This window comes from Schistocerca nitens, chromosome 2, assembly GCF_023898315.1.
Source record: "Schistocerca nitens isolate TAMUIC-IGC-003100 chromosome 2, iqSchNite1.1, whole genome shotgun sequence".
In the NCBI taxonomy this organism is placed as follows: Eukaryota; Metazoa; Arthropoda; class Insecta; order Orthoptera; family Acrididae; genus Schistocerca; species Schistocerca nitens.
Window position 1 is genome coordinate 1069884407 of NC_064615.1, and position 12484 is coordinate 1069896890.

Sequence of the window (12484 nt, forward strand, 5' to 3'; positions counted from 1 at the left end):
CGTGCAGAGCCATTCTTAACTATAGCGGAAATAGGGATTATAAATCACAGCTGTACAACGCATGGTGGAGCTGGTACCAACACGTCATTTCAGTGAGAGCCCTCGCGAAGCTCGTGCAACACTAGATGTTCCGCGAGTTCTGACGTGAACAGCTGGAGCAGTTAACCCCTTTCCTAAACATAGCTGCCACAGCTGGAATGCATCTGAAAACATTACCCGCTGCTAACAAATGCCAAAACAACGCACAGTTTCATATACAGCGAACAATCGAAAACACCACAAACGTCGACAGACTAGGCTACGCCTTGTATTTGTCCCAAATCTATGTAAATACCACACAATTCTTGCTACGGGAAGAAAACCCTCAGTGGACACATTGTGAAGTTTCATTAATTGGCGACGCCATGCCGTGTTTTGTGCACCACGACCAAATGGTGGATAGAACTGGAAGGAAAATCAGCATTGGCCGTATTATGTTGTTTTATTGTCAGCAAATTCCATTTTCGGTCACTTAGTGACGATCCTCAGTGCTGTAATGCACAATTAAAATTGGTAAGGACTGGTATCAAGCTATAACCACAAGCTTAGAGCGATCAGAGAAACATTATGAAGTGATACCGGTTCGGGAGGACTTTGAAGATAACGCAGCTGCACAAAACGTCGGACACCAATTCGGGCTAAGAAAGAACTGCCTTGGTACATCAGCGAATGGTGCAACAGCGACTGGCCCACACTCCCGTCGGAGGAGTAGATAATAAAAGCTACAAAGTCGGCGCCGTCAGACGTCGGCTCTGCGGTGAGGTAAGAGCATGGGAGGCCTCTCGCCGCCGGTTTATCGTCGAGTCGCCATCCAATCCGCTCTGATCCCCAAGTCCGACAAGATAAATCATCCTCCACTGCGAGCGACAGCTGAAAAGAGACACCGTGTTACGATCTTATGAATGCCGTAATGACTCATTATGTGATTGCGGTGTTGGGAATGATCTAATAACGGCTGTATACTGCAAAGGGGACTGGAGAGGTCAACACCTTTCAGATTTTTACTCCTGTTTCCAACACGATATAAAATATGTTCTAGATTTTGCACAACCATCATTTTCATCTCATTGACGAATACTATTACAACAGTTCATGTAAGGTATGACAGAAATAAAACTACGGACGTTTCTCATACTTGATTCCACAATCATTGGGAGGATGAACAGTAAAAGCGTTTCCCGGTGCTAACGTTCTGAGTTGCGTACATAGAAAAGAAAACAATTGCGCTGATCTGAAAGATGTTCTATTCAGCCTCCCGGTCACTTGAATTGGCGCGTTTCTGTAGACATAATGTAACATAGGCGCATCGGAAAAGCTATTGCAGCTGTGACCGTCTCAGAGGTGTGGGCTCCTTTGGCTCATCAATGGTGCAATGGACTTCGGGTGACAACAATGCCCAGGGGATTGCGGCTGGAGCGCATTACCAATGTTGACTGTCTGTCACGTGCTGGAAAGCACGTCAACACGATATCACTAAAAGGAGACACACGCCTGCATTCTGCGGCAATGCGGCGGAACCAGAAACATCGTCGCTGCTGGTGGCTTGTGGTTCCCACTCCATGGGTAGAACGTTGAAGGGGATACACAGCTGGGTAAGCCCCCTATGCTATGAAAGGCTCATATACAACCTACTGCAGGCAGGTGCAGAGAGGACTGTTTCAGAACGACGTGTTGTGATCGAGTCAAATTTCCTAAATCAGTAGTAAATTTACTAGATTAATGCCGTTTGGTTCACAGAAACACTAGCCACCGTTTTGTGTAAGAAAGTGAAGAGGAATTTGACGCAGCCTAACGACCCAGGTAATATCACATGCATCGTTGTTAACTCTGGATCTGATGGAAATTGGTTTCAGTGTTTGTTTTTGGGAAAAACTGAGAAAATAAAATTATGGAGAAGTTTTATGAGTTCGGCAGTTAGAATGACCTTCATAAAACCTTGTCGAATACAAAGGCATATAAAGGGATGGATTACAGTCGAGGATCAAATTTCGAAAACATGGTACATTGACAAAATGGCCGGAAGCCATCAGAAGGTAGGTGAATGAAGATCTTAACGTAAGGTGCACTTCCAATACAGATGGTCCGAAAGAAGCCACCTTTTTCCCACCTACGTATTGGACAAGTCGGCAACGCTTTTAACCTTACGGGAACAAGGGTCACCCTTAGTAAATCTGTGTCGCTCCACACGCTCAATGTCGAGAAGTAAATATTTGTTCACGGCCTCTGGCAAACGAGGCGGCTGACGTTGGAATAATTTCGTGAGGAAAGCCAAAGATGAGTTGCAAGCCACCCAGTTTCATGTCTGTTTCGGGGGTGGGGGTGGAGGGAGCGCTTCTCGCCGCAAAACTCGCCCCGAGGGGCCTCCAGCTGCGTTCTACCCGCGTACTGACTCGTATCAGAGTCGATACCGTATGCTCAAACAAGTATCTAATTCATCCCAAAGTTTGTTACGAAGTTTTTGTTGGTAAGGAGGAGCGTTACGCGTTATGGAGCGTTAATAATATCTCGTTAAATTACTAATCATGGTCCTCCTCCACCTGGACAACGGAACGTGGTTTTGGAAGAATCTATGAAGAGGGGACGCGAACATCGTGAACTGGCTCATCGGCGGGTCGTTATCGAAAATCTTAGCATATATGTAAGAGACTTATTAGGTGGTCAAGGGACTAGTGCGCTCAGGCGCACCATGGGGTGTCAAATACTGCACCATGGTCCACCAAGCCCGTCAAGAGAAATGACAAAATTTATGGAATAAACATGTCACCACGGAATGCATTGGACAATAGCGGAGGTGGGAGGTGGGAGAACTGGCGAGTAGCTCCAACCAGAGCGATGGCGGCCACTGTGCCTACTTCTGTATCAGGTGACGGTCCTGAGAAAATGTGGATTTCTGGAGTCAGTGACACGAGCTGGTGGTTTGCGTGGAACGAAATGAAATTTGGATAATCCCATCTGTCACCGTTGGGAGTAGGTCGAACTACGTACCTACCAACAGAAGTAGACAGCATATCCCATGTATGGGGACTTAGTTGTGAAACAGGCCTAGCAACGTGTCAGGTTGTTGTGTGTGGCAGTAAAACGAATAAATATGAGTAGCTACGCTGCTACTGATAAAGTTCATGTTTATGGAACAATTCTAACTCACCAAAACATAACATAAAAGAGGTTGTACTATCGAATGGGCTTTTTGACGACACGTATGATCAACAAAGGTCAATTAGGGAAAATAAACATTAATGCTTACACTGAATTTTGAAGATTGGCAAATTGTTTGCGGAATGCGGTCAATTGTTAAGCCATAGGCTCACTGTGAGAAGGTGCCTCAGATTTAGGCCCAACAGAAAACAGCGCTAAAGTTAATATATACTAGATGTTGAGCATCACAAACTGTAGTAGTAATGAGCTTCCTCAGATCAATGGGCTTCCACAGATCAATGAGCCGAAAGTAATGGCCACCATTTCGTACTGGAATAGCCCATGCATCAACTATAATACATCAGTGGCTCGCCAATTCAGCTTTATTCACAAGTAGCTCGTTCGATTACGTGCCTTACTCGGGTTCCAGAACATAATCCAGGGAAGTTGTTCTAGATATCTCGGTTTGGCTGTCATAATTCACATCTAGGATTCGGCTTCTGGACTCTACACCGGAGACACCGCACCCAGCGGAAGGCACTAAACGCCATTGTTTGTGACGTCAGAGGGGCTCCTTTAGGAACAGAATGAGCGAATGTGGTGGATGGACGGCAGAGGATAACACCACGGCGGCAGAACACACAGCAACGAGGTTGGTGCGAACGAAATAATGTAGATAGTCAGACGGTATGGGAGAGGATCATCAGAGTGGTGAGAAGTGCAATTAGAGAGCTGAGGCCTATGCTTGTAACTTGTAAGTTGCACCTAGATAGCAAACGACCGTTTTAGCAGCTTGTCTAAAAAACATCGCCAAAGGAGGCCATGGGGCCCAACCTCACGGGCCAGCCGCCGTGTCATCAACAGACGTCACCGGATGCGGATATGAAGGGGAGCATGGTCAGCACAGGGCTCTCTCAGCCGTATGAGAGTTCACGAGACCGGAGTTGCTGCTTCTCGATCAAGTAGCTCCCCAGTTTGCCTCACAAGGGCTGAGTGCATCCCACTTGCCAACAGCGCTCGGCGGACCTGATGGTATCCTAATCCGACACCGCACGAATTCGGTGATCCGACGGGAATCGGTGTTACCACTGCGACAAAGCCGTTTGCGTTGACAGGTTCAGTACGACGAATAATTCAATGAACATAAACGCCCGAAGTCAGTTTTCTCACTAGAGCAGACGAATATAGGTCCCATATAAACAAAAGATAAACCAATGGAAAAATGTCGGACTACGCTGCGCTAGCAAGAAATCTCTTAAAACAAAATTGGTTAAATTAGTGAAGCATCAGATAACGCCACTTCATACATTGTGAAAAAGAGGAGTCAAGTAGAAATTAGAAGCCTGCTAAAATATATACGGCAATATTACCTGAAAATTGTATGTTGCCTGAGTGTCGTGGAATTACAAAATCGCTTCAAATGTCGTGGTCAGGAGGCCGATGCTGTCGCTCTTCTTCTAGTAATATTAAAGAAGCTAGGAACGGTAAGTTACAGTAACTCTCACTATGGGACGCGGGTGTCATCCAAGCTGCTTAGCTGATGATGTAGCAGCCTCTCTCTCTCTCTCTCTCTCTCTCTCTCTCTCTCTCTCGTTATGGTGTTAGATTCGGAAGTCTGGAGGATAACGGAAGGTGAAAAGATGGTTGCGTTGTCAGCACTTGTATTATTTCGCCTCCTCCAGTCCAGGTCACTGCGAGGAATGTCACCGAATATCTAGAACAGGTGTAAAGGGAAATCATTGACCGCTCCAGATCGCAAGAAGTATGACGGGTTTATGGCCGCGTTCGGTAATTTACTTCTACAAACATTCCATGGAGAAAAAAGCCAAGCAGTAAAAAGGCTAATACATTTTTAAGGCGGAACTCTTCATTACTGCATGATCCGGATTGAAACAGAGGAAGGGGAACACAACGAAAATGTACTTAAAATTCATCATAGGCTATAGAGCTAGGTCAGACAATGAAAAAGTTAAGCCTTGAAATCGTGTGCATATACTATGCTGAGCTAACACAGCGGACGTCTGTTAGGAACAAAAATGTCAAGAGCTGGACAAAGGACTTGATACTGAAGGCAGCGGCAGTAATAGATGATGAGTAGTATTAGATTTGGCGATGAAGAATCGCTTTCTATACGGCAATTTAGTGAGCGAACTACAGTGGGATGTCAAGTTAACATGCGGACTTTATCTAACGTATCACATCATCGGCCACGCATCATCCCTCAAATGAGCCCACGGCATCACTCACTAAGATTTGGGTCATGGAAGGCATTTTGCCCATATTGAAGCAAACAATAGCTCTGTCGGATCTTCTGGGACTGTTGAGTTAAACTCTAGCTCTAGCAAAAGTTTCGAAGTGATTCTTAAAACAATATTGAAGCGTAGTTGGTACAGTTACTGCCGAAGACGGATAATTTTTTCAGAAAAAAGGAAAGCGGTGGTTCGTCCAAAGCACAATCTTCTGTTCGATACTATGCACGGTTCTTCCGGCACATGTGCTTCATATTCTACGAATACTAAATCTATTGCTCACCTCTAACGTGGAGTCTTAAACGAACCGTTAGTCATACAGTAGGTAGAGCACAGATGTTTCATCCCTGCAGATGACAAGGCCTCGAACGACCAGTAGCAGCTGAGTGTTAAGCATCACACGTACTACTAGTGATCTGGTTTCTCTACCACAGTCAAATGTGCAGTTTCGCGGTTGTGTATGCATTTACTAGAATGCCAAATTATCTAAGATAGTCATAGATGACAGTGTGTTCCCTGCTAAACTGACCGTTGGGCTCTAAATCGCAACGTGCAGTGTTCGGTTGCTAACCTGTGCTGCATTCAATGAGAAGGTGGTGTACGAAGGCCATACTAAATTCACACCTTCCACTAAGTATGGCGCTGTGGAACAGGTTTACGGTTAGACATACGGAGGCCAAGAACAGCAATACACCTTCAGTGCATGGGCCATTTGGATTACGGCGCAACATTCTTCCATCTTCTGCATCGAGTAAGCATTTCGCAAATTTGGCTAAATACTGTACCACTGCGTTCGAATTTGCATTACCCTCATCGTCGACCAACGCTCTGCTGTTAGATCCACTCTACTTCCTGGCCTGAAAATTGGTTTCTTGAAATCGCAATTTTGTAGCCAAAATAGATGGGAAATCAGTTGAGCTTCTCTAGAAGCAAAAATCGCAATAATTACCAGGCACACTTCCTTACTACTCAGTCGAAGCAGCTGGAAAAATGTTGAGCTGTTACTACCATGCAACATCGATCTGATGGGCAAAACGGAAGCGTCAAAGTACCCAGTCAAGATAACCGTGACAATTCAATAACACATTTAATTACACTGACCGCTCGAAAATGACTCTCAGCATGTGGTTAGTATCTTCTTTCGTCTTGATATAAGAGCGCTACAGGCACGATGTTTGCTAAAGGAGAGGCGGTGGTGAACACGAAGACTCCGCCGGTCTAACCGTCCGAACTGAATGTATTCAGAAGAAATGAAGTGGGACAAGAATCATCGTGTTAAGCTAATTGTGGGATCAGACCCAGCTACACGAAACAACGATGGTCTTGCTCTGAATACCAGCGCAAAGCTTCCAACGAGATATGTGCATCGTCATCAATGGCTCCTTAGTGGAAGCAGCTGTCATTCTTGCGTCCCGATTTCGACGTAACAGAAACAATGCCTGACCGTAAACAGATACAATAATGCAATGAGCTGCGAGAAAGAAGAGGGCACATGTCAAGCGCGCGCCCACCCCTTCCTCCACCACTCCTTCCTCCTACCCTCCTACCCCCCACCCCCAACCAACTTATGTATAAAACTATTACTCCAGAGCTCAAGGTTCGCGGATTAGACATCGAGCAGAACATAGCGAACGAACATTATGTGACGTTCCCATCACCTCAGAAACTTAATAGAAGACAGATGTACAATATGAAGAATTAATAGAACCGATGTAATTTAAGGACTTCCTTTGTGTGTGCGCTGTCACCTTCAGCAGGTCATTTCATGTGCAAGTGTCTGCGAATTGCGGTTGTCCGCTGGCACCAGTCAGACAGTGAAAATAATTACTAGCAAGCATCGGGGTCATGAATTGTGTCCAAAAGAAACGTCAGCTACTGAGATAGTCTGCACTATTCCATGGGCTATATAGCGACAGGGTAATGCCTTTATTCTAATTCTTCACCTTCCAGAACAGCTCCGTAACAGAAACGGTGTTATTTGCTGTAAGGACAAAAAAAATGGAGGCTCTCTTGCCATGTTAACGGACTCCTTCAGACAAACAAGATATTAGACAACACAGTGAAAGCTTTCCACTAAAACGAAGTCATTAAGCTGGCAAGGCTATAAAATTCTGGTGACGTAATCATTTTAAACGAAATATAATTTCAAACTGGCTTTTCAGACGCCGTCTAATAGACGACTGCTGCACATGGGAAAAGCTGCACGAAGAATTAAGGCTTCACATTAACGGTGTGGCAAACCAACGTCCAACTAGAAAGCTAGTGGCTCATAGGACTGTAAAGTTTTATAAGCTTGCAAAAAGACATTCATGCTCAGGACATAGCTTACCTGCGGCAGTTGACAGCTAATGTTTTGTACACATGACAAAAACGAACGCAAATGAGTATATACATCATGAAGGCAAAGCAAAACAATACCCCCCAGTTTATGCGATTTCCTGTATAAGCTTCTGGAGAGCGTTTTACATCGGTAACAGGATTACATTTCTATTCCGAAAATTGAGAAGGACAGACGAAAAGCGCTAAATCGGGACTGCTACTCGCTTAGATTGGCTGGAACTGGTTTGAGAAAAAAGAACACTAGCCTCTGTCAGCGGACGTTGCTTTCTCCCTCGACAGAGACTTCAGCATAATCAGAAGGGAATTACGAAAGCAAGTCACGTATAACACATACGAACTAATGAAGCTCATAATACATTCCAGCAAAGGCCAATCATTTCTTTCAAAAACTGATGTCATAGGTACACTGGATTTCGTGGCAGCGGTTTTACGAGACTACTTGCTCACTTGAAACTCGACAGGAAACACTATACATCAGAAAATCTAATTTCGTGTCAGTAATATGCTGCATATTACATACAGCGCTAGTGTGTTTTTCTAATGCATTACTTGTTTATTAAGGCCAGTCTTGAACGCTTTTGTTAAGAGAATCAGTAACTACTGTAGGCAGCCCTGAAACGTGGTACAAGGAAGCACCGAAGTTCACACTTAATGTGAACAATTTGCTCCTTTACAATCTGAAAGGAACCGTGACATTAACACAAGTGCCTTGCATTAGTGATACTTTTTAAGTAGCAAAGAAAGAACAGCGTTTTTTATTAGTTCCCTCGAAACTACGTTGAAATGACGAAGGCCCTTCTAGCATGACGAGATTCAGTTCCCGTGTATCCAGCTTCGTTCCCCAGGGTTAGGTGGAATAATATACTCCCCTGGGAAGGTACTCAACAAGCACCTGCCTGGCATAAAGCATGAAGTAAAATTAATGCACCTCGCAGGCCTCTCTCTACAAATGACCAGTATGTCTACATCCAGAGACTGGAAAAAATGTTGCTAACTACATACCATTTAGAAATTTGTTTCAAAGCTGTATAAGAAGTAATATTGTACTGCAAATAGAAATGAGTATACGTACTGTTAATATTTTTTTAAAAGCATTAACTAAACGCCATGGTACTGAAAGCGCATAACCCGTAGCTATATAGTAAAACTAAGGAAGCTGTGGCTACAGCTCCGTAACGAAGTTACTCGGTTATATTTATATGGCAAAAGCGTGAATAGCAGCAAACAGTAAAATACTAGCTTATTGTTCATTATTCATAAGGTTTAATACGAACCACACATCACTGAATCTTAGTGTGGGCTATACCTTGAATAGTTGAACGTCCATGTACGTTGTCCTTCATGGGCCCCGTGGATTGAAAAAATGTAATTTATTACCCTTCACATGAGTTTGACCAATTATGAGCTAGTCCATACTCAACCACTACTAATTAATTTTACCGGATGAATAGTATTCTAGTGGAGGGATAGCGTAGTACGTTCACTGAAAGCCAATAAAATGGCACACACAGTAGAATGTATTTATGACGAAGCGCGTCTGGACCATCAATCTTATCGAACTTCCCTTAACCTTAACGCACTGGTTCATAACGACAGATACTAGAATCGACGTCTAGACGAGGGACCCTACGATCTATGGCCAATTGTTGTATCCTGAAATTCGTATTGTTGGGTGCAACTACATGTTAAGTCAGTTCACATCCGGGACGGCAGAACGGTCGGAAAAAGTAGTTACACCTTCATAAGATATGAACAGGTAAATGTTATTGGGTTGCTGAGAGGCATCTAGCGGCCGCCGAGAGTGTGGGGGATCCGTGTGACGACCAACTAACGGGTGTGGCCCGCTATGTTACCACCTACGGCCTACTGTGCAGTTGGTAGGCGTTCAGGACAACAAACAATGCGAACAGCAATGACTAATATTGCATGCCTAACGAAGCATGCGTGTGCTGGGCAAACGGTGCATGTGCTCCACTTCATATCTACTGGTTAAGGATGTCACCTAGTTCATGCTGCGGGTGATCAAACTCAATTAACAGGTCACGTCCTCCACCGTACCTAAAATTCGGAAGTTTACGTAAAACTTCGTGGGTGGTCGGTGAAGTAATAAGTTATCCGCGAAACGCTCTATGGATTCTGTGGAGCGCGAGGAACGTAATCTGGTTATAAAACGGTGTAGAATGAACCTTTGATGTTCACACGTGACTGATGCTTCTGCGATGCTGTTGTTGCACAAGACACAACAGCCGATCACATGCTAAGAAAAGTAGGATAGAATGTCGTGATATACGATGCTCTTCGCAATATACTTTACGACTTTGTCGAATATTTGGACTGTTTTGTTCAGTTACGAGGTATTAGTAGAAAACTGCTGCTGACATTATTTGCAATTGGATACAGTTGTCATTGGCTGACATCATACTAACGATTTAACTTTATCAATTGGTTCGTTGTGATTCTTGTCTGGCTTTGTTTCGAATATGATTCGATTTACGAGGAATTATTTATTTGAAATGTTCGCTGTTTCAGAGTATAATATGAGCTACTGTTGTTCTGGAAGCAATTATTATTTCGGATAATCATGGGAGCCATTTCAACAGTAGCAGACTTTGGAGAAGTAAGAGCCTGTAAGTGTATTTTGTTTCCTTTTTTGTATGATAGTTTTGACTCTTTCGTTTAGCAGCATGGTTTTTTCAGTTACATGGACTGTATTTTGCGAAAATTAGTGTGTATTTCTTACTTTGGTAGTTTCTGGCGTCTTTAGCAAATACCGGTAGTTACCATTTTCGGTTATGATTCGATTTGATGTCCAAGAGTTCATCTACAGGGTTTGTAAGTTCGTAATGAGATGAAATATATATCAAATCATTTTTTTTCCACTTCATATTTTACGTTCTGATGTCCATTACAGGGGTAGTGTGTGGTTGTGCGATAGTGTTCACTGGATTCCTTTTTCGTTGTAAAAACTATTTCTTTCACTACAGTATTTGTAATCCAAACTGTTTGTTTTCTGACGTTGTTAATTTTTTCTAACTCATTGTTTCTGTCTATTAAGTTTAAGAAATCCACATTGATATGACATCACATTGGGCATTATATTTAAGAAGTTTATCGCATGTTTCCTACGACACTCTCCAAAGCCAACGAATCGTATCGAAGACTCGTCTTTCTCCGGTCGAACAGGTTTCGTACCAAATACTGGGCTCTTTAGGCAGCTGGACATGACGGTTAATGAAAGAGATGGACTAGACGGGATCTAACTGACGCCAAGAAATTAAATTTGTTTTCGTGGAGACATGTAGTGTGGTTTGTTGAAATCTCCCGACCTACTGACCGAGCGAGGTGGCGCAGTGGTTAGACACTGGACTCGCATTCGGGAGGACGACGGTTCAATCTCGCGTCCGGCCAACCTGATTTAGGTTTTCCGTGATTTCCCTAAATCGCTCCAGGCAAATGCCGGGATGGTTCCTTTCAAAGGGCACGGCCGACTTCCTTCCCCATACTTCCCTAATCCGATGAGACCGATAACCTCGCTGTCTGGTCTCCTTCCCCAAAACAACCAACCAACCAACCAATCTCGACCTACTGACGGAACTGTTGTCCTATTTCTTTATGGGGTTTTTATGGTGGTTAACAGCGGATGTTGCAAGGAACCAGCTGTATGTGGTGTATTGTCTAAAATGTGTGAAAGATTAGAAGTGTGTTCTTGTGCACGGGCATGGGATTCTGATTACTCATTTTCAGTTTTACAGACGAGTATCGTTACTTAGTGGTTGCGCGCTCGATTGATAGAACAGCTTTCGTACCAAATAATGTAGCGTTTATCTAGCTGGACGTGATGGTTAAGGAAAGAGATGGCTTGAAACGTTTTTTTCACTGTCTTTGAACCTACTGATTTTGAACTGTTGTCCTATTTTGTTTTTACTATGACTGATAGCGCAAGTTGTAAGGAACCATCCCGAGATGGTGTATTGTCTGAAAAGTGTTCGTTTCGCAGTTTTAGAGGTCTTATTTCTAAATGCAGTCAGATAGCTATAAGACATCCATCATTTGTTTTGGGCCAGCGACAAATCTAAGTGTCTCGCGGGTCAAAGCGGGACTGGCGAATATTATTGAGACTACTTGGTAAGAGTAGCAGTGTAGTAAATAGTTCCAGGTTGGCCTATAAACGTTACGTAGTTAATATTCGGAGTGCAGCGTCACCTCTCCGACGGCGGGGCGGAGGAACGCTTCAGTCTGTCCGTAAATTTGAAAATAATTAGTTCTGCAGGATCATACAAGGAACGAAGCATGTATGTGGCCGTATTTCACAACAGAGGCTATGATCTAATTGTCTCCATTTATTACAACTAATAAACACGTTCAATAATATGTCCCCACGAATGAATATCGCACTCACGAACGCTGTCACCACCAAAACAACATGAGAAGGAATTCCGAAACCCCTACTCAATGATGTAAATTCCCATAACAGGGAAACTTCCACTGATGCCACAAAAGCTGGAATATGAAGCAATGGTGGAGTCACCATTTGGTTTTGCTTCACACTGTTTCCAACTTCTGGCAGAGTTTTCGTCCCACGAGTAAAACATGACTGGTATTTGGTTACGATTTGGATCGCACGGTTGCTTTGCAAGGTCACATTACTACCAAGGATTACTGACCATTTTGGCTTTGGCTGATCAGGTCCAACCCAAAGTACACTGTTTGTTCCCCACTGG

General features: G+C 43.8%; 1 protein-coding gene across 1 annotated transcript in view; it reads left to right on the plus strand.

Annotated features, from left to right (window-relative positions):
• The first annotated feature begins 2871 nt into the window (after nucleotides 1–2871).
• The window catches only part of LOC126235551 (fibroin heavy chain-like), a 14909-nt gene continuing 5296 nt past the window's right edge, over nucleotides 2872–12484 (plus strand). Inside the window, exon 1 of the mRNA XM_049944267.1 lies at nucleotides 2872–2934. Within this exon, the coding sequence (XP_049800224.1) occupies nucleotides 2872–2934 (63 nt within the window). The remainder of the gene's footprint in view (nucleotides 2935–12484) is intronic.